This window comes from Geotrypetes seraphini, chromosome 13 (assembly GCF_902459505.1).
Source record: "Geotrypetes seraphini chromosome 13, aGeoSer1.1, whole genome shotgun sequence".
NCBI classification, from domain to species: domain Eukaryota; kingdom Metazoa; phylum Chordata; class Amphibia; order Gymnophiona; family Dermophiidae; genus Geotrypetes; species Geotrypetes seraphini.
In genome coordinates, this window is record NC_047096.1 from 71485552 (window position 1) to 71507885 (window position 22334).

At 44.1% G+C, this 22334-nt stretch overlaps 1 protein-coding gene across 3 annotated transcripts in view; it reads left to right on the forward strand.

Moving 5' to 3' along the window:
• LOC117347267 (myosin light chain kinase, smooth muscle-like) overlaps nt 1-22334 on the forward strand; it is an 86792-nt gene that overhangs the window by 54076 nt on the left and 10382 nt on the right. For all 3 annotated transcript variants that reach the window (XM_033917953.1, XM_033917955.1, XM_033917954.1), the window contains 8 exons: nt 3247-3552; nt 6551-6647; nt 8462-8665; nt 9363-9580; nt 9681-9804; nt 18308-18460; nt 18814-18940; nt 20622-20718. In XM_033917953.1, coding sequence (XP_033773844.1) covers nt 3247-3552; nt 6551-6647; nt 8462-8665; nt 9363-9580; nt 9681-9804; nt 18308-18460; nt 18814-18940; nt 20622-20718 — 1326 coding nt within the window. The remainder of the gene's footprint in view (nt 1-3246; nt 3553-6550; nt 6648-8461; nt 8666-9362; nt 9581-9680; nt 9805-18307; nt 18461-18813; nt 18941-20621; nt 20719-22334) is intronic.

Here is a 22334-nt window from a genome sequence, read left to right on the forward strand (position 1 = left end):
GAATTATTCCCCCAAAGAACCACCCTCCCCACCACCCAACCCAAGACACCCCCCCTCCCCCTCCCAGTCCCACCCCTGGGTCCTCCTTCCAATTACCAAAAAGAAACAAAGAACAAATTCCACACATAAGTAAAACAAAGAATGTGCAGTACAAAAAGCATCAATTAAGTATCCGGCTACGAGCCAGAGAGGTCAAAGTAGTCCAGAAGGGTTCCCAAGTAGTCTGGAAAAGGCGGCCCTGGCGAGAGGACAAATCAGTCACATCCCGTCGCTCCCACATCAAGAGAGCAATCATGCGGCTCCTCCAAAGGGAATAGTCCGGAGCTTCAGCTTCCAGCCATGTCAGCAAGATGCATTTCAAAGCAATCAGGATAGACCACTTGAGAAAAGCTGCAACACCTTTGGAGCGTGGAAAGTAATGAGGAACAGTCCCAAACAAAAGCAAAGGGGAGCTGCGGATTGTAACATGCCAAAGACTCTCAACAAAAGCAAAGATAGTACTCCAAAAATGCTGCACCGGAGGACAAGTCCAAAACATGTGTCCCAAACTGGCTTCCGGAGCCTGACAGCGAAGGCAGGCGGCGGTTAAACGAAAGTGAGCCAAATAAGCCCTTTTAGGAGAGATATATAAACGAAAAATCAATTTAAAATGTTGCTCCCAAAAGGTGGTATATTTTCGAAATTCTGGCAGACGTCGGACAGCCTGAAGAAGTATGTCCGAAGGCAACTCTACAGCAAGATCACAAGACCAAGCATCTCACAGCCGAGAATGGTCAAACAAAGGGCATTCATCTTTCAAGTGGCGATGATGGAACTGGAGGGGGACCGGCTCCTGCGAACCAATGGTAAAGGCCGTAGACAACGACTCTTGGCAGGAGGCCTGTAAGGAGCTAGGAGGTAAGGAAGAAATGTAATGATGGATTTGCATATAAGCAAAAAAGTCGGAAGGGGGAATATCAAATTCTGTTTGCAATTGAGCAAAAGATTTAGGTGTACCATCATCATTAACCAAGTGAAATAGATAGTGAATGCCCTTTGCTTCCCACCTAACAAAACTCGGCCCGTCAATCCCAGGCAGAAAGGGAGAGACAGAGGAAGAAAGAGTGTGAAATTTACAGACCCAACGCCAAGCCTTCTTCAAGGGTCGATGTAATACTTTCATAGAAAGAGATTCAGGTATAAGATAGGCACTAAAGTGAGCAGAAGAAAAACAAGAAAGTTCTAGAGAAGTGTTAGTGAACGCTGAAGTACCCCGAAAGAGGTCATTAATATGTCGCATGCCACAACCAATTGTCAGATAACGGAGATTCAATAAGCCCAAACCACCTCTATACCAGGGAGTCGCCGCCCGCTTATAAGACAAACGAGTGGTGTATGCAGTATAACAAATGAGAATAAACATAACATAACATTTTACTCGTGAAATAGCCCCGCCCCCTCAACCTGTTCTCGTCCTCGGGACCATGGCGGGAAGGCATCTGCATGCGTGATGTCATGGTGCTCCATCCGCGCATACGCCCTCCCAACGCGGTTTCTGAGGTGGAAGCTTTTCAGAACAAAGTGCCAGGTTTTGAAAAGCTATCCGGATGCTGGACAGGTCCTCTAAAAGGAGGACATGTCTGGGTAGATCCAGACATCTGGTAACCCTAAATAAGAAAAGTGGAGCATTACAAGACTGCTCACATTATGACAACAAAACTATCACAAGTAAAATGATCATGATCTAATCTAATCTTTGGTTTATAGACCGGGTCATCTCCCAGTGGAGCTTGACTCGGTTCACATATAATTAAGACTAGAGAACACAGCAGAAAACATAAGAGAAGGAAGTACTAATTAAAAACTAAAGTACATAAGAAAAGCATAAGAAAAATAACTATAATACTGTAGTATCATTTCGTTGAGGCTGTAGTTAATCCATTTAAAAATTGCAAAACAAAGTTTCCAGGAATTTACGAAATAATTGCAGCTGGCCTAAAAGCCTAACGGAGTCGGGAAGTTCATTCCAGATCTCTACAAACTTGAAAACAAAAGATCGACTGAGCTTCCCAGCAGATTTAATTCCCTTAAAGGAAGGGAAGGCTAACGTATTTCTTTGTGTGTTTCTCAAATGGCAAAGTCTAAGGGGATTCCAACATAAGGGGACAAAAGGATCAAATATTCCATAGAGAAGCTTGAAGATTATGCATGCGCATTTAAGCTGGATCCTAAAGCGAACTGGGAGCCAGTGAAGCTTTATCAATAAAGGGGAAACATGATCATACTTTCGTTTCCCAAAAAGGAGCTTAGCTGCAGTATTCTGTATTAACTGAAGTCGTTTTAGACTGCTCTGCTTAATGCCCAGACAAACTGAGTTACAATAATCTAGCTGATGAAAATAAATATCAATAAGCTCTCATTTTATAAGTTTTTTCAACACCTCTATTGTGAAACAGGAGCATTTAACCCCCCCTTCCCCCCCTTTTTATGAAGCCATGTTAGGGTTTTTTTTATCGTAGGCCGTGGCGATAAAAGCTTAGCCACAGCCTGTGATAAAAACCCTAACGCAGCTTTGTAAAAGGGGGGGGGGGTGGTAAGGGAAATATTATATATAATTTTTATATATTTTATATACCCACTTATTTTGTCTTTAAGCACGTTCCAAATTTTCCCCCATGTAGTCACAGTATTAGGGCAAATGGCAGTTAGGTGCTCCTTTTTATACATATAGCGCAGGGATCTCAAAGTCCCTCCTTGAGGGCCGCAATCCAGTCGGGTTTTCAGGATTTCCCCAATGAATATGCATTGAAAGCAGTGCATGCACATAGATCTCATGCATATTCATTGGGGAAATCCTGAAAACCTGACTGGATTGCGGCCCTCAAGGAGGGACTTTGAGACCCCTGATATAGCGTAACTTGTTGAGCCATTTACACACTGGTGTACCCCAGGATTGGGTTCTTAAAACTGAACACCATTCTTAAGGCAGTTTAGGGTTCTCACTTTTCTCTGGATCATCTGAATTTCAACAGGTCAGAGTTTTCCGTCTTGTTCCTTAAATAAACTGTGCTGATGATGAGAAGAACTTCCTGTAAATTTCATCCTAGATTCAGAATTGTTTTCAGGTCTCCAGAGTTTGTTTTAAGATGGTGGGGGGGGGGGGATAACTTTTTTTCCGTAACGTAAAAAGTTTATGAGGTATGAAGAAAGTGAAGAGACTACCTTTAACTCTTGTCTCCTCTATACCTCCCCCTCTTACTTTATCAGACCGCCCTCAGCCACCAGTTGGAAAGCCCTACGTGTCGGCTGTAAGGCCAGAGTCGCTCACGCTGTCTTGGTCTGGCCCCAGCTACGACGGAGGCTGTGCTGTGCAGTCTTATGTGGTGGAAGTGAAGCGGGCTGGAGAGGTGGGGTGGCATACACTGACGGATTCGTGCCTCAGCACCTCTTACCGTGTGCAAGACGGCCTAGACCGTGGGAGTGCTTACCAGTTCAGAGTGCTTGCCACCAACACCCACGGAATGAGTGAACCCAGTGAGGAGTCTGCAGTCATCACAATGTCCCAGACTGAAGGTTTGTGTTCCCCAGTTTTTATGACTGAGAAGTTTTACAACATGTTTTGCCCTGCAGGTAGTGTGGAAGTACACTTGGTCACAGCAAATGCCTGGCCGCTGTTATTAAAATGCTTGATGAAATCACTGCCTTTCAACCCTTGCATCAAAACTGTTAATAAGTTGGTTTCCCCGAAAATAAACCGTGGTGTTTTTTGCACCCAAAATTAATAAGACACTGTCTTATTTTCAGGGATGTCTTATTTTTTTCATGTACAACAATCATCTCTCCCTTCCTCTCCTCCACCCCAATTCTTCCTCTTTCCTTTCTCCCCCAACACCCCCCCCCCCCCATGTGCAGCATCTTTCTATCCCTCCCTCCCATCCCCCTGTGCAGGAGAACCCCACCAACCCTATCACCCATCCCTTTGTGCAGCATCTTTCTATCCCTCTCTCCCATCCCCCTGTGCAGCAGAACTCCACTGATCCTCCCACCATGAGACTGACATACCTTCACTCCGAGGCCTCCAAAAACAGCAGCAGCAGCAGCACTCTGAATGGGCTGCTTCACGGCTTTCCCTGCCAGGGCCTTCCCTCTGATCACATCACTGATGACATATCACTGATGATGTCATCAGTGATGTGATCAGAGGGAAGGCCCCGGCAGGAAAGGCCACAAAGCAGCCCATTCAGAGCGCTGCCGCCGCTGCTGTTTTTGGAAGCCTCAGAGCGGAGCTATGTCAGGTCTCACTGGGGTGGGAGATTACTGAATTGACGAGTGATGTTTTCGTCGAATCAGGCAGCACTAGTGTCAGAGATGGAGTTGGGGACATTCAGGAGGGGCTTCGGGGATCAATCTTAACTAGGGCTTATTTTTGGGGTAGGGCTTATATTAGGAGCACCTTTAAAAATCATGCTAGAGCTTATTTTCAGGGAAACAAAGAGGTGGGTGGCCACGGTTCATAGACAACCCCGCGAAAGACAAAGGCGCGCGCCGACAACTGAGCACAAGACGGAGGCGCGCGCCGAAGAAAATTACAGTTTTTAGGGGCTCCGACGGGGGTTTTCTTGGAGAGCCCTCCCAGTTTACTTAATAGAGATAGAGCCGGGGTTGTTGTAACCTTCCACATTTTACTGTAAACTTAACTTTTTCCCTAAAAACAGGGAAAAAGTGAAGTTTTCAGTAAAATGTGGGGGGTTACAACCCCCCACACCTCCCACAACGCCCCCACAACGCGGCACAATCTCTATTAAGTAAAGTGGGGGGGTTCCCCCCCCCCGTCGGAGCCGTAAAAACAGTAATTTTCTGCGGCGCGCGCCTCCGCGCTGCGCTCAATTGTCTGGGCGCGCCTTTGTCCCGGTGCGCTTTTGACCTGACACTGGTGGCCACACCAGGCCACGTCTTCCACCTTTGCCACATTGGCTCTGACTGAAGAATGTGAACCGCAGGGCCTAGAGCGGTGGTTCCCAACCCTGTCCTGGAGGACCACCAGGCCAGTCGGGTTTTCAGGCTAGCCTTAATGAATATGCATGAGAGAGATTTGCATATAATGGAAGTGAGAGGCATGCAAATCTGCTCCATGCATATTCATTAAGGCTAGCCTGAAAACCTGATTGGCCTGGTGGTCCTCCAGGACAGGATTGGAACCACTGGTCTACAGTGTCTCTCAAACTTGAAAATGTAAGTGTGTGTGTGGTTACAAGCCTTAGCCTGCAGGGCCTCTACTGAAGGAGGATAAAACTATGCACATAGGGCAGGCAGATGACTCAGATGTATGGCTTTGAGTCTTCAGATGTCATTTTCAGAGGGTAACGTATAAAAATAAAACAAAACATAAAGGAAATAAGGTGATTCCTTTTTTGATTAGACTAACTTAATGCACTTTTTCATTAGCTTTTGAAGGTGGCCCTTTTTCAGATCAGAAATAAGCAAATGTTGACAAATATCAGTGGACTAATATTACTGCTAGTTTTTAAATCTATGATATTACTGCTAGTTTTTAAATCACTAGTCTGCTCATTCCATATAACGTTTCACGGACCCTTCGATCAGCTTCAAACAATCTGTTAACAGTTCCATCTTTAAAAATGATTGGTACTAGAAGACAAGACATGTTTTCAATTATCGCCCCTACCTTATGGAACTCTATACCTCAGTACATTAGAGACATAAAGGACCTCATTTCTTTTAAAAGAGCTTTAAAAACCTATTTTTTCAAGGAAGCTTTTAACATATGAATCTCAGATTTACAAATTTTTATTTTTTAATGCTAGGTTTAATATCCTATAATTTCACTTTTTTCCCTTCCCTGAGTTATTTTTCCCTTAATTGTATATTTTCCTCTACAAATATATTGTAACTTTCCCCCTCTACCCTCTTGTTTCATGTGTGTTAACCCAGTATGTTTTTTTAATTTAAAGGTCAGTGTATTTGTATTTCTGTCTTACTTGAATTGTACATCGCTTAGGCATTTAATAAGCGATTTATCAAGCACTAATAAAACTTGGAAACTTGGAAACTTGGCTACCACACCATTTTTTTGTTCAGAGGGACAATTGATCAAGGTTCATATGTTCTCCCAAAACGTAGGCCCCCTTTTATCAAGCCATGTTAGGGTTTTTCATTGCTGGCCACTGTGGTAAAAGCTTTGACACTCAGAAATCCTATGAGTGTCGGAGCTTCTGCCTCAGTGGGCCTTAGTTAGTGCCGACACCTAGTGAATGCCTAGGTTACAAATATTACAGTTCTGACATCGTTTTGTTTTATATCGAGCAGCCTTTAAAAATTCCACCTTAATATTCATAATAGAGTCTTAAACTTTTTGAGTCATTTTTTTCTCTGAATATCAGGTTTTGGACATTGATCTTTTTTCCTTCTTCTTTTGCTAGCTCTGTAAGAAAACACATTACATGTATCAGCTTTGGGGTAGGGATGGAGTATTCTCCCCCACCCCTCAAATGTGTTGAAGTAGATTAAATCCAGCCCTACACTAGATAATGATTCTGTCTCTTCCCTCCAGATGAGAACTGTGATGAGCCTTTCGAATACCGTACTGTGGAGATAAGCTGCAACGAAGATGTCTCAGACCTGTATACCAAGCTGGAGAAACTGGGAGTGTGAGTGCAGCTTCCTATGAGGTTTTCATGCTGGTAGAAGGTGATGGGCATCCAATTAGGGTTACCAGGTTTTACTCCTGTAAAATCCGGACCCATAGCCCTGCCCCCAGGCCCACCAGTTCCTCCAAACCCTGCCTCGTTAAACCCAAGTCACGGCCCGTTCCGCCCTAGCCTCGCCTCCCAGCCCCACCCTCCTCAACCTGTTCTTATCCTTGGGACCGCATCAGGAGGGCATCTGTGAATGTGTGGATGCAACGCGATGACATCACATGCATGCGTGTGATGTCACTGCATTCCATCCGCACATGCGCAAATGCCCTCCCGACGCGGTCCCGAGGTGGAAGCTTTTCAAAACCTAGACAAAGTACCGGGTTTTGAAAAGCCATCCGGGCGCCCGGATATGTCCTCTAAAAAGAGGACATGTCCGGGTAAATCTGGATGTCTGGTAACACCTACATCTAATTATCACCACGTGTATAGTGTACTAGTCTTTAAGCCCGTTACATTAACGGGTGCTAGAATATATGTCTGCCTTTCTTTCTGTCTTTCTCCCTACCCCTGTCTGTTTCTTTCTGTCTCTTTCCCTCCCTCTGTCTTTCTTTCTGTCTGTCTCACTCCCTGGTCCCCTTTGTCTGTCTGTCTTTCTGTCTCTCTCCCTGCCCCTGTGTCTTTCTTCCTTTCTTTCTGTCTCCCTCCCTCCCTACTTCCCTGTGCAGAAGCCAAAGCAGCATTCCCTCACCCTCCATTTCCCTCCCCCTCCATGTCCTTATGCAGCAGCATTTTTTCCCTCCCCCCACTTCCCTGTGCAAAAGCTGAAGCAGCATTCCCTCCCCCTCCATTTCCCTGTGCAGCAGCATTTTTTCCCTCCCCCCCCACTTCCCTGTGCAGCAGCCACAGCATTCCCTCTCCCTCCATTTCTCTGTGCAGCAGCAGGATTTCTCCATCCCCCCTACACTTCCCACAGTCTGGCCGGCTCCCTTACCAGAGTTATTTTTAAGTTTAAAGGTGCCGCGGCGGCTCCTCTAACAATCCCCTGCATCGGAAGTGTTCTCTGACCCAGGTGCGGCTCGTGAGAGGAGCCACCGCGGCTCCTGTAAACTGAAAAATAACTCCAGCAAGGGAGCTGGCCAACTGGCAGTTCAATGAGAGCCACAGCTTCAAAATGGAGCCCTCTGTCGGACACTCTCCTGCACCGCAACCGCCACTCTCCTGCCAGTCCTCTAAGCCGACCACCATTGACAGAGCTGCACACTCACGTGCCTCCAGCCACCGCACGCGCCTCCTGCTAGTGCAGGCGCCGTGAGGACTGGCACAGAAGCACACCTCACGGCGCCAGGAATCACGAACTTTCAACAGCGCATGCGCGCTCTAGGGTTTTATTATTATAGATGCACTGCCTCAGCTCCTCATACAGAGCCTAATTTTATGGCAGGGTGCCAGTAATGTAGAAAATCCCAAAGGGCGCCTGCTTTATAAAGGCCTTCCTAAAAATCCTTGCACCAATTTACACCAGTTTAAAATCTATGTGCTATAGCTCTGATGCTGCTCTTGAGGACATCGGGACATTGTGTGTTATTTTTATGTGTCTTTGCTCTAAACCTGTCCAAATCTTCTCTTGCCACATTACTCCATCATTCCTATGCTACAGTACCGGGTAAAGCTTTGGATTCTCGCCCAGAAATAGCTAAGAAGAAAAAATTTAAAAAAAAAATAAAAAATTTAAATTGAATCAGGTTGGGCAGACTGGATGGACCATCCGGGTCTTTATCTGCCATCATCTACTATGTTACTATGTATGTTCAACCCATTCTCAGGGGCAAGTTTGGACAGGTGTACAAGCTGAAGGAGAAGGCCACGGGGAAAATCCGGGCAGGGAAATTCTACAAGACCCGGACAGCCAAGGAGAGGGAGAGTGCTCGTATGGAGGTGGAGCTAATGAACCGCCTCCACCATCCCAAGCTGGTCCAGTGTGTAGCTGCCTATCAAAGACATAAAGAAATGGTCATGGTGCTGGAATAGTGAGTATCACGTTTCCTCCCTCCCCATTCCTAGATAATTAGCAGACTGTCCCTTGCACAGAGCTGTTACAGCAAAGCCCCTCTCCCCAATGCTCCGGACTAGCAGCAGCTGGGAGCACTGGTGTTTTTAAACATGCATTACTCATTGGAGGAGGAGGGGGGGGGTGAAAGGAAGGGTGTAATTTCTGGTGGGTATTAACCATTGTAGCAATCCCCCAAAGTATTTAAGATTAGGCCTAAAACTGGAAAAAAAAAAAAGCTAAGTTCATAAGTTAAGCTGAAAATAGGGCAAACTTAGAAGTTATCAGCTGAAATCCATCTTACTTTGGGAGCATAAAGGTTAGGCCTGCCATTCATTTGCCTAGATTTTATGAGCCTTGTACTGAAAATCAGTGCTAAGCTCGTAAGGCTTTTTTCCTTCCCTAAATCCTCCCCTATTGCCACCCATTTTTTTACAATTCTAGATTTAAGAGTTAAATATAAAGTTATGTGCCTCTCCCTAGTAAATTAGCAATGAGACCAATTTAGGAGAATAACTCTCAAAAGTTAGAAGAATAAGCAAATACTTGAAATATCGGGCCGATTATTTTTTTGTGTGGGGGGCAGGGGGGGATGTGGCGTTGGCACATTTTGAACTGCTTTGGCTGACCGTTGAACCCTTTTGCCATGAGTAAACCCTTGCATCGCATCTGTGAAGCATTGCAGGTGGAGAGCTGTTTGAGAGGATCGTGGATGATGCCTTTGAACACACAGAGCCCACCTGCGTGCAATATATGCGACAGATCCTAGAGGGTGTGCAATACATGCACAGCCAGAGCATCGTACACTTGGACCTGAAGCCTGAGAACATTGTTTGTGTGAACAGAACAGGCACCCGTATCAAGATCATAGACTTTGGGCTGGCGCGTGCACTGGGTGAGCTTGATGCATGACTTGGTGTCCTCCCCCCTCCCCCCCATAGAGTTTGTGCTGCTGCTGCCACTCATGTCCTGTACTTCTCTCATTTTCTTTGCAGATCACGTAACCCCGGTGAAGGTGATGCAGGGTACTGCGGAATTTGTGGCCCCTGAAGTGATTGCCTTTGAAGCGATTAGCTTTACGACAGACACATGGAGCATTGGTGTCATTTGTTACATTCTGTGAGCGCTCAGCCCTTTGTGCCTCTGGGTCAGCAGAAGGGGAGGGGGTTGTGGAAGGTGCTAGCCACCAGGTGGCGAAATCTGTTAGGATTGGCGTCACAAGCTCCCAAGCCATGATATTCCCATGTATGAAGGCTAAATCCAAAAAGGCCACTTCAGTGGCACAGAGAGATGGAAAAATTTTTATGGGGGGCAACAAATAGTATGGGTGGGCACGACACATTTCTTCTCCACTCCCTGCTCAATTAAAAAAATTAAATACCTTAGATGGCAGGGATCCTCATACTCCGCCAGCTGAAGACATTTGCAACCTACCATAACTCACTTTATATAACCGTGGCTGTTAGTGGGGTGCTGGTATTGTCAGCGACAATGCTTCTGAGTTGCCTACTAAGGTTATCTGAGGAGAGTTACAGTGGACTATGGGTGTCTTCATTTGGCAGGACTTGAGGATCCTGCCAGCTACACCACTGGTTTGCTTCTGCTGGGTGGGCCTGAGCTGAAGTTTGGCACCTGTTAGAGCCTTGGTCTTCATTCCCAGCCCTTGAGGGCCACCAACATGTTGGATATTCCTATTAAATATGCTTCTGTTCAGTACATTTCAATACATTACGTATTATAAAATATATAAATTATAATGTAAAAGTTGCTTAATTTCTGCATAACTCCCTACAAAGGGTACATATTTTTCACACTATCATCGCACCTTAAAAGTCCATCCAACATTATTTTTATCTTAAAAAAACTTATCTGATGTGGATTTCTTCCTATTATTTCCTGTTTTCAATGGGCTATGCAGATCCAATGAGCACATGAAGAAGCGGGAAGTGATACGAGATTTACACGTGTCCATATACACAAACATCAATTTCCAAACCCTTGAAAAAAAATCCTGCACTCAGAAAAAAAAATCTTCATCCCTTCAAAAAGACTTGTTCTGATCTAATCTAATCTGAATTTCTGTATCGCACTTATCCAGTACAGGTTCAAGGCGATTTACAAGTTAAGAAGCCTATGATGATGGAATATTGGATACATCATATCAATGAGAAGACTACAATGTTGCAAGTAGATAGGGAAACAGGGAGAAGGTAACACCGCATAGAAGGGAGGAACAAAAATAGTGGAGGGGAAGCCAATTATGGATTACAAATGGAGAATGGGGGGTACAAATATTGAGTCAGAAGAGGTTCTCTTTATAATGTCTTGTTCTCTGCATGGTGCCATGTTTTGCGCAAATAAGCATCTTCATGAAACAAGATTAAGGAGGACGATAATTCATTAATTCCCTAAATGCAAGTTTTCTACTTCACATCATTTCAATATACAGTGGTGCCTCACACAACGAACTTAATTGGTTCCAGGAGCAAGTTTGTTATGCGAAAAGTTCGTTATGTGAAACGCGTTTTCCCATAACAATACATGTTAAAAAAATAATTTGTTCTGTAGCATAAAATATGCTAAGATGACATAAAAAAAGATAAATTTTTTGTTATTATTTTTATTTAGATCTAAAAACATAATTGTTTTTTAAAACAACACACATTTTTTAAATTTAAAGACAGACTAAGTAGAGTCTAATTTTACAGTGAGAGAGGGCAGAGTCTCAGCGGCAAAAACTGGGACTTAACTGTTCATTTTTTTTTTTTCTAGCATCGGGGAAGCGGCGAGAGTAGCTCCGCCCCCCCCAACGCATCAGCAGTAGGCGCCGGGCCCCTGCGAGCCGACGGTCCGCCACTGCACAGGGAGCCAGGCGGAGAGAGGGCAGTTAAGCGCAGTGCCTGCGCGGAAGGATGCAGCTCGGGCGACTTCGTTGTGTGAAACGAAGTTCGTTGTAGGAAGCAAGACATGAAGTTCGTTGTGCGCAGCGTTCGCTGTGCGAGGCGTTCGTTATGCAAGGCACCACTGTACTGTATAATCTTCTAATACCTTGCCACTGTAAACAATCCATTATTCGGCTGGAAGGCAATTTGACTTTAGATGCTCAAACAAATACTGTTGTTAAAAAGGGCTATTTCATGCTTTGGAAGCTTAGGACAATCAGAGTGTTGCCAGAGGCTTTGATAAAAGCAGATAGAGTAGCTGGTTTAAAGAAAGGTTTGGACAAATTCCTGGAGGAAAAGTCCATAGTCTGTTATTAAGATATGGAGGAAGCCTCTGCTTGCCCTGGATCGGTAGCATGGAATGTTGCTACTCTTTGGGTTTTGGCCAGGTACCAGTGACCTAGATTGGCCACCATGAGAATGGGCTACTGGGCTCGATGGGCTATTCTTATGTTCTTATGATTTTCCTGCATTTAGACGACTTGTTCAGTCTTTGATTTTGAGTCTTGTAATATTATTTATTTAGCCTCTCATAAAAGGAATATCAAAAGCTTATCCAGAATACAGCCGTTCCACTGATTTTCAAGTTGAAAAAATCAGAGCATGTGACAAAGTACTACCGAATGTTGCACTGGCCCAAATATTCTTTAAATTGGGATACTTTTGCTATAAAATGTTATCAGGTCTTGTGCCAAATTATTTCATTGATCACTTAATTTTCACCAATAGAAAATGAACACTGTGCAAACTTACTACATTTGCATTTCCTTCAGTTAAAGCTTGCGCCTATGAGCTTTTTTTTTTTTTTTTCCAAATAATTTTAGCCTATCAGGTTGCGTTATGGGAAAGAAATTTTGGTAAATTAATACAGGATTCTAGTTCTTATCAGGTTATTAGAAAAACATTGAAGACTTATTTGTTTGATAAATTTTATAAATGAGTTTATAATCTGTTATGCTTGTATAATTTACTTACTTTATGAACCGCTTTGATCTGAAAGGTAGAGTGGTATGAAGTACTCCCCCCAAAATTCGCTGGTGTTCCGTTCCAGGAACACCTGCGAATTTCGTAAAACTGCAAATGCGGTTTTGAGTCTGTAAAAAGGCAGGAAAGGACAGCTGGGACAGCCGGCGGGTGCAGTAAATCATAACGTGTATGCTCCGGGGGGGAGGGGGGAAGAAAGGAGGAGGAATCGGCTGTGCAGAAGGCTGATTCGCAGACTCATTCCCTGTATTTTCTGACCGGAAGATGCAGTCAGAAAATACCACGAATAACTGAGTCCGCGAATCACAAATTCGCGGGGGAACACTGTATAAGTTCATTTTTTATGTTATGTTTTTATGTTATGTTTTTATGTTATGTTTTTATGTTTTGTTATGTGCTAGAAAGAGATGTCTAAATACCTCATTCTGACTGTAAATCACCATTCCAGTGTTAACATAAGAATTGCCACTGCTGGCTCAGACCAGTGGTCCATCGTGCCCAGCAGGCCGCTCCCGCGGCGGCCCTCAGGCCAAGACCAGTTTCCTGAGACTTACCCTACCTGCGTATGTTCCGGTTCAACAGGAAGTTATCTAACTTTGTCTTGAATCCCTGGAGGGTGTTTTCCCCTATAACAGCCTCCGGAAGAGCGTTCCAGCTTTCCACCACTCTCTGGGTGAAGAACTTCCTTACATTTGTACGGAATCTATCCTCTTTCAACTTTAGAGAGTGCCCTCTCGTTCTCTCTACCTTGGAGAGTGTGAACAGTCTGTCTTTGTCTACTAAGTCTATTCCCTTCATTATCTTGAATGTTTCTATCATGTCCCCTCTCAGTCTCCTATTTTCAAGGGAGAAGAGACCCAGTTTCCCTAATCTCTCACTGTACGACAACTCCTCCAGCCCCTTAAACATTTTAGTCACTCTTCTCTGGACCCTTTCAAGTAGTACTGTGTCCTTCTTCAAGTACAGCGACCAGTGCTGGATACAGTATTCCAAGTGGGGGCGTACCATGGCCTGGTACTGTGGCATGAAAACCTTCTCCGATCTGTTTGTGATCCCCTTCTTAATCATGCCAAGCATTCTGTTCATCCTTTTCGCATTGTGCGGACAGCTACATCGACTTGTCGACCAGTACTCCCAAGTCTCTTTCCTGGGGGGGTCTCTCTGAGTACTGCACCAGACATCCTGTATTTGTGTATAAGATTTTTGTTACCGATATGCGTCACCTTACACTTATCCACGTTAAACCTCATTTGCCATGTCGCAGCCCATTTCTCAAGCGTGTTTATGTCATATTGCAGGTCTTCGCAATCCTTCTGCGTCTTTACTACTCTGAATAACTTCGTATCACCTCGCTCGTTGTACCAATTTCCAGGTCATTTATAAATATGTTGAAGAGCACGGGTCCAAGCACCGAACCCTGCGGCACTCCACTCGTGACGCTTTTCCAGTCTGAGTATTGTCCATTTACCCCCCACTCTCTGTTTCCTATCCGCCAACTAGTTTTTAATCCACGTGAGTATTTCACCCTCAATTCCTTGGCTCACAATTTTTCGAAGTAGTCATTCATGCGGGACCTTGTCAAACGCCATCTGAAAATCCAAATATACAATGTCGACCGGGTCACCCGGCCTGTTTACTCCCTCGAAGAAGTGCAGCAAGTTTGTCAAGCAAGATCTTCCTTTCCTGAAGTCGTGCTGGCTGGTCCTCATCAGACTGTGTCAGTCAAGGTGGTCAATGATGTGGTCCTTTATCACTGCCTCTACCATCTTTCCTGGTACTGAGGTCAGACTCACCAGTCTGTAGTTTCCCGGATCTCCCCTCGAACCTTTCTTGAAGATCGGCGTAACATTCGCCACTTTCCAGTCTTCCAGAATCCTTCCCGATTTAATCGACAGATTGGTTATTAGTTGAAGCAGTTCAGCTATAACCCCTTTCAGTTCCTTGATTACCTCGGATGGATGCCATCTGGTCCCGGGGATTTATTGTTTTTAAGCCTATCAATCTGCTTGCATACCTCTTCTATTCTGACCGTCAACCCTGTCAGTTTCCTGTCATCGTTTCCTGCGTATAGCCTGTCGGCTTTCGGTATGTTGTGTATATCCTCTTCAGTAAATACAGATGCAAAAAATGTGTTCAATTTGTTGGCGATGGCTTTGTCCTCCTTTAGCACTCCCTTTATTTCATGGTCATCTAACGGCCCCACCGCTTCCTTTGTGAGTCGCTTCCCCTTAATATATTGAAAGAGCTTCTACACGGTTTAACTGAAGATTGCTCAGAAGTTGGGCTACTTGATATTTGATTCTTCATTTTTCCCCACTTTGACAAAACCATAGCATGGTTTTTAGCGCCGACGTTCATAGAAATGCTAGAGGTTTTGGTAAGAGCGGATGGTGTTGCTGGTTTTAAGAAAGGTTTGGACAATTTCCTGGAGGAAAAGTCCATAGTCTGCTATTGAGAAAGACTTGGGGGAAGCCACTGCTTGCCCTGGACCGGTAGCATGGAATCTTGCTACTCCTTGGATTATGGCCAGGTACTAGTGACCTGGATTGGCCACCGTGAGGACAGACTACTGGTCTAGATGGACCATCTTACTGGTCTAACCCAGGCTATTCTTATGTTCTTATGAGTGTTGGAGCTGTTACTCCACAGCTGGCACTAAAAACTGCACTATGATTTTGTAAAAGGGGGAGGGGGGTTGTTTGTTTTATATACCATAATTTATAAGGGCACCATTGTAGCTAAAATTACTTGATGGGAATCACAAATCAGTATATGCCTTGTAAAACAAATTGGTTTCCTGTATTAACATTAATGATTGCATCTGTGGTAATTGCATATTGGCACAGGAAACTGCCCTTTTAAAATTTTGTTGCGTGTGTTACATTTGCCTATTAGCCCCTAAGATTTCCCTTAAATTATGACTTCTGGTATATGCAAAATGAGGTAAACCACTAAACATTAAATGTAATGTCAAAATCTATAAAAGAAGCACTGCTGCTGGCTTAAACCCTCAGCCTCTAACCGAGCTCCCTTGGGTCTAGCTGAAGAAACGAGATTATCCTTCCCTTCTCCCAGTACGGGTGTATACTTCCACCCTGTTTTCACTTCAGGTCAGAACGAGGTATTTGGACGTCTTATGGGTTGTTTAACCCTTTAATTGGCAGATGGTGAAATGGCTGCTCTAGGTAACTTGATGTTGAACGAGAGCAGCAGTGCCAAGTAACAGGCATTTGGAGATGCAGACCTCCCATAAGATCTAACACTAATAGGTACTGGATAAATAATTTCTATATAGTTTTCTTATGTATATCTCAAGGAAGCCTCAGCCCCACCACTCCACCGCGGTATAATCTCGCAACCGCGGGAAGCATTACGTGGTGCCTCATCATTGGCCGTCCCCTTTAATATGCTTAGAATAATTATGATGTCGGATGACAGCGGCAACCTCGGTAAGGTTTTTTTGTACAAGAAGAATTAGTGGGTATAACATTAACAGTTATAACTTTGGAGGGAGGAGGATAAGTCATGTATAGATGATCTGTATCTTCTTCTCTAAAATTGGTTTGCTTCATTTAGGGTGACCCTTGATACAGCTCTTTGAGCGAAACATGTCGGGTCTTACTCCCAGGTTTGGCTGACCAGGAGACAAATTTTAAGCTGATTTAAAGCTAAGTACTAAGCACTTTATATTCTTATATATTTATTGAACAATATAAATTATCATAATTATTGTAAACATATTAAAGGGGACGGCCAATGATGAGGCACCACGTAATGCTTCCCGCGGTTGCGAGATTATACAGCGGTGGAGTGGTGGGGCTGAGGCTTCCTTGAGATATACATAAGAAAACTATATAGAAAAATTATTTATCCAGTACCTATTAGTGTTAGATGTTGTGGTATATTTGGGCTGGATAGAAGAGTTTTGTTTCACACATTGCCACAGTTGGGGACCTCCCATAAGAGCAACGATTTATTTATTTAGATTTCTATCCCATCCTCCCAACAGCTCAGAACAGGTTACAAAAGGACATTCACAGTATAGGAAGAGGACATGAAGCTAAAGACAGGGTATACAGAGGACAAAAGAACGATGAAAGGAAGAGAGGATACCGATAGCAGCTTTCGAAGGGGTCAGTTTACAAGGAGTCGGTTCATTCAGTATCTTTGGCAAAAAGGAAGGTCTTTGTTGCTCTCCAAAAGGCCATTAGCGAGTCCAACGACTTACTAATACTACTACTACTATTAATTATTTCTAAAGCGCTACCAGACGCACGCAGCACTGTACAGAGTCACAAAGAGTAAGAAAACAGTCCCTGCTTGAAAGAGCTTACAATCTAAACAGGCAAGACAGACAAACAAGATGTCATGGATACAGGTAAGGGGAATGGTTCATCAGCAGAGGAGTAGGGTTAAGGATTGAAAGCTATATCAAAAAGGTGGGTGACCTGATCTGAGTTAGGTAGTTGGTTCCACAGGTGAGGGATAAAGTGGCGGCATCCCATGTGAGAGATCTTCCTGAGGGGATGCAGAGTCGTCTCTCCGAGTCAGAGCGGAGGGAGCGATTGGGAAAGTAAGGTTGTAGCTTGGCTGCTATGTAGGTTGGGGCTTTGGTGGTGCCAAATATAGGGTTAAAGTAACAGCAAGGTATTAGAAAATAATATACTAGATTGATGTGAAGTAGATAACTTGGATTTAGGAAATTAATGAATTTTTGTTCTCTGCAGTCTTGTCTTCCGAAGATGCTTAACTGGCGAAACACGGCACCATGTAGAAGACAAGACTTTTTGAACGGATGAAGATTTTTGCGAGTGAACAATTTTTAAAGGATTTGGAAATTGATTCATGTTTGTGTTTATGAACAATTAAGCTCACTGAGGAGTGGGAATTGATTTGAAATTCACATCAGATCTACAGAGGAAATAGAAAGAGGTCCACATCAGATAAGTTCTTTTAAGACAGTGGTCTCAAACATGTGGCCCGGGGGCCACAAGCGGCCGCTAGGTCCTATTTTGAGGCCCTCAGTATGTTTATCATAATCACAAAAGTAAAATAAAACAGTATCTTCATCATATGTCTTTTTAGCTATAAATGACAATATTATTATTAAGACTTGGCCAAAAGGAAAGATTTATGAACTATAAAGAGTTTTACCTCATACAAAATTGTCATTTCTTTAATAAGACATTAACTATTATTTCTGCGGCCCTCCAAGTACCTACAAATCCAAAATGTGGCCCTGCAAAGGGTTTGAGTTGGAGACCACTGTTTTAAGATATAATGGATGGACTTTTAAGGTGCAATGATGTTGTGAAAAACATGTAACATCTGTGGGAAATTATATAGATACTGAACACCTTTCACATCACAATTTATATATTTTATAATATGTAATGTATTAAAATGTGTTTTAATAGTCTGAATAGGTATAAGGATTATATATTACTTATTAACTCGGTGACTATTCAAATTTGCTTAACCTAAAGTTTTAATTGTAAATATACATGAGAGACATTTGTGTATAATGGAGTCAGTAGACATACAAATCTCTCGTGGATATTTATTAGGAATATCCTGAAAACCTGACATGTTGGTCTTCATTCTGTCCTTGAGAGATGTCAAGGGAATAGAGGATTTATAAACCAAATTTTAATAGAGATCTATAAAACTTCCCTCCCTTCCCATCACCCTGGCAGGCTAAGTGGAGACTCCCCATTCCAAGGAAGTGATGATATGGAAACATATCGCAATGTGACTGCTGCGCAGTGGGATTTCAATGAGGAAACCTTCTCTGAAATCTCGGAGCAGGCCAAGGACTTCATCAGCCAACTGCTACAGAAGAACATGAGGTAAGGGCAGTGGGGAAGGACATGCGGTGTTTCCCTGGTCAGAGCCGTTCCCTCTAACCTAGGCTATCGCTGCTGCAAGCATTGTGGCACCGGTGTCCTTACATTACAATGGGTGATGGGTTAGAGGTATCCTTCCCCACCCCACCCCAGTGATCAGAGCAAGTGCACACAGGATCCACAGTGTATTCCCCTTTCTCTTATGGCTCTGGTTTATGTTCAGTTTGCCCTGCCAGGATTCTGCCTACCCTCTTTCCCCTCCACTGTTTCATGGCCTCTTCTGGTTCACTGGTTGGGGAAAAGAGGGACCCAAGAACATGACTGATTTTTTTTTTTTTTCCTTGCTGCTTTCTCAGGAATCGTCTGACAGCTGACCAAGCCTTGGGACACCCCTGGCTGCAGGAGACAGAAGCAGAGCGGGGAAGCACCAAAACCTTATCCAAGGAGCGCATCAAGAAGTTCCTTGCCCGGCAGAAGTGGCAGGTCTGTGGTTACCTCATAAACCTGTCTAATCTCAGGAGATGTGGGAGATGTTGCCAGGGTCATAACATGAGTAGATCAGAATCTCCTGGGCCCCACAGTCGTGCTGGTCCCTACTGTCTCCTCTTTGCTCTCTTTCTTTCCCAAGCGTGGGTGTATCCTGACGGCTTTGTCACTTGACCTTTGTGTAACAGGATTGCAGAAGTGTCCTTCTGAGCCTTTTGTGGGTTTATCCAGATCTGAACAGAGGACTTGTGTGGTGTGGCAGCAAAGTCCCCTTCTAAATTTTGTAATTGCTGTGTGGAACAATTACTACTACTTATACTACTAATAATCATTTCTGTGGTGCTACTAAATGTATGCAGCACCGCACACATTATTTACAGGTTCCTTTTGTCCCTAGTGAGCTCACAGTCTAAGTATTTTTGTACCTTAGGCAATGGAGGGTTAAGTAGGGTTACCAGATTTTACTCCCGTAAAATCCAGACCCCTAGCCCCGCCCCCAGGCCCGTCCAGTTCTATCCAGTCACACCTTGTTCTGCTCCAGCCTTGCCCCCCCTCTATGTGTTCTTGTCCTCGGGACCACATTGGGAGGGAATCTGCACACTGCAGACTGGATGGACCATTCGGGTCTTTATCTGCCGTCATCTACTATGTTACTATGTTACTATGTCACGCATGGATGCAACACGTTGACATCACACACATGTGCAGACGCCCTCCCAATGTGGTCCCGAGGTAGAAGCGTTTCAAAACCCGGACAAAGTGCCAGGTTTTGAAAAAACCGTCCAGATGCACGGACATGTCCTGTTAAAAAGAGGACATTTCTGGGAAAATCTGGACGTCTTGTAACTCCAGGGTTAAGTGTCTTGCCCAGGGTCACAAGGAGCTGCAGTGGGAATTGAAGCCAGTTCCCCAGGATCTCCGTCCACTGCACTAACCACTAGGTTACTCCTCCACAATTCTGAGTAGCTTGCATAATTTCAGATTACGAAGGTACTTTTTACTATTTGTCCTTATAGCTAAATTTTTTGGACAGCTGGTTCATTTCTCTTCAGAAATTTTTAGCTGGCATAAAATATGTGCATGAATTGAATGTGCCGGCCAGGAGAATGGCCATGAATGACTATGGTACCTCGGCTTTACTGTCAGGCCTATCCAGTCAGTGGCAGCAACACAAGCCAATAAGAGCAGAACTGGAGGTGCTATTGCTCACCTGTGTTAACCTCAGAAAATCAGTCTTGGCTTTGCCACTGATACAGGGGGCTGAGCCTTTAACCTAGCTAAAATTATGCCCAAGTGTAAAGCTTAAGTCTGCAGTGACTTACCTAGTGGGGCAGGAACCCGGGTTGGAACACCCTCTTGTCTGGCCAGAGCACCCCCTACATGCAGCTGTCGGCTCTGCCAGTCCCCCACCCAGGAACAGGAAATTGACATCAGAGGGGATGGGGACCGGTGGAGCCAATTGCCAAGTGACTGCTCAATCTCCCCTGGGCTTCCTACATCCGAGGTGGACAGCACCCCCACCCCAGCCTTGGTACTCCATGGCATACTGTAACTCTTAGAGTAATAATGTCTCCCTCATGATTGAGAGAGGAACACAGCGTTAACCCAACTTTCCTGGTCCCAGAGATGTCTTTAATATATGAAATTCTGTTTTAATTTTTCTTTTATTTTGTTTTAGAAAACTGGTAAAGCCGTGTTGGCCCTTAAAAGAATGTCCCTGTTGACCAACAGAATGGATAGTAAAGGGACATCGCCCGACTCCCCCCTAAAAGAGGGTAACTTCATTCTCTCTTCTGTAGTGCTCTGGTCGAGTAACCAAGCTAACAAACCTCCAATTAGCTTACACTGGGGCCGACTTAGAAAGGCTCGTGGTAGAGCCATGTTTGGATGTCTGAGCTTGTAGCTTCTATTTCTAGCCTATGTTTATGTTTATTAAAATCTTTATATACTGCATTTACAGCCAAAAAGGATCAAAGCGGTTTACAATATAATTCAATCAAAATTATGAAAAGAACTCCATTTAAATAGAAAAGAAAAATAACATTTCTAATGCATAATATCCTATAACATCCAAATTAATAAGACAAAAATTAAAAATTAATTAATTAATACAAATTAAAAATTATAAAAATGTACAAATGCAGACTGCAGTCCTGAATTCATATCCCATCAATTTAAAAAGCCCAGTTGAAAAAAAAATATGCCTTTAAATGTCTTTTGAAATTTTGAAAAGACACTTCCTTTCTCAATTCGACAGGCAAGCTGTTCCATAATATTCGGACTAAATAAAAAAAATGCACAATTTCTAGTTGAGGCAAGATGAGCCTTTGAAATATGGGGAACAACAACTCTGTTATCGTTCAAAGATCTTAATAAATGCCTAGGCCAGGGATAGGCAATTCCGGTCCTCGAGAGCCAGAGCCAGGTCAGGTTTTCAGGATATCCACAATGAATATGTATGAGATGGATTTGCATGCACTGCCTCCTTGAGATGCAAATCTATCTCATGCATATTTATTATGGATATCCTGAAAACCTGACCTGGCTCCGGCTCTCGAGGACCGGAATTGCCTATCCCTGGCCTAAGCGCATAGAATAATAAATCTTTCCAATTTGGTAACGGTTGTAACTCAAGCAATGCTCTATGTGCTAACATCAAAATCTTAAATTTAATCCTAAATTCCAGAATGAAGTAAAGTTAACAATAGGTAAAATTTTATACCCAGAGATCCTGCAGCAAATGAGAAAGTATGTGGGAGGCATGTGCACAAGGTAAGCAGAGCTGCTTGTGCACATATCTGAACCAAAACTGAAAGCGTTGGCATACATCGGCACCTGATCTGCATCTAAATATGAGCATCTCAAAAGCTGCACACAAAATTTTTGAAAGGGTCATATTTGGACAGAGAACAGGCGCTGGCGTGTGCTCAGTGGCGTAGCAGGGGTGAGGTGCCTGCGGTGGTAGGGCCCCTACCCGCCCTCTTCTCTGCTCTCACCCGCCCTCTTCTTTGCCCCCCACCGCCACATGTGGGCACCCCTTCCCTACCTCGTACCTCTTTTAACTTCTCTGGCATGAGCAGCATCACCAACTTGCTGCCAGCGTCAGGTGGGCTCTCCCTCTGATGTCATTTCCTGGTGTGGGTCCCAGAAGTGACATCAGAGGGAGAGCCGACGCTGGTGTGAGCAGTAGGTTGGAATTGTTGCTCGTGCCAGTGAAGAGATAGAGGTACGGTGAAGGGGGGGGGGGTAAAGGCACATGTGCAGGGGAGAGCTGAGAGGAGGAGGAGTGCCAGCGTCATCACCTAGATGGTGCCCCCCCGGCCCTCTTTATTACGCCATTTTGTGTTCTTATGATCTGTGTTTAAAACTTGCATGGGCTTCCTTCTGCTTG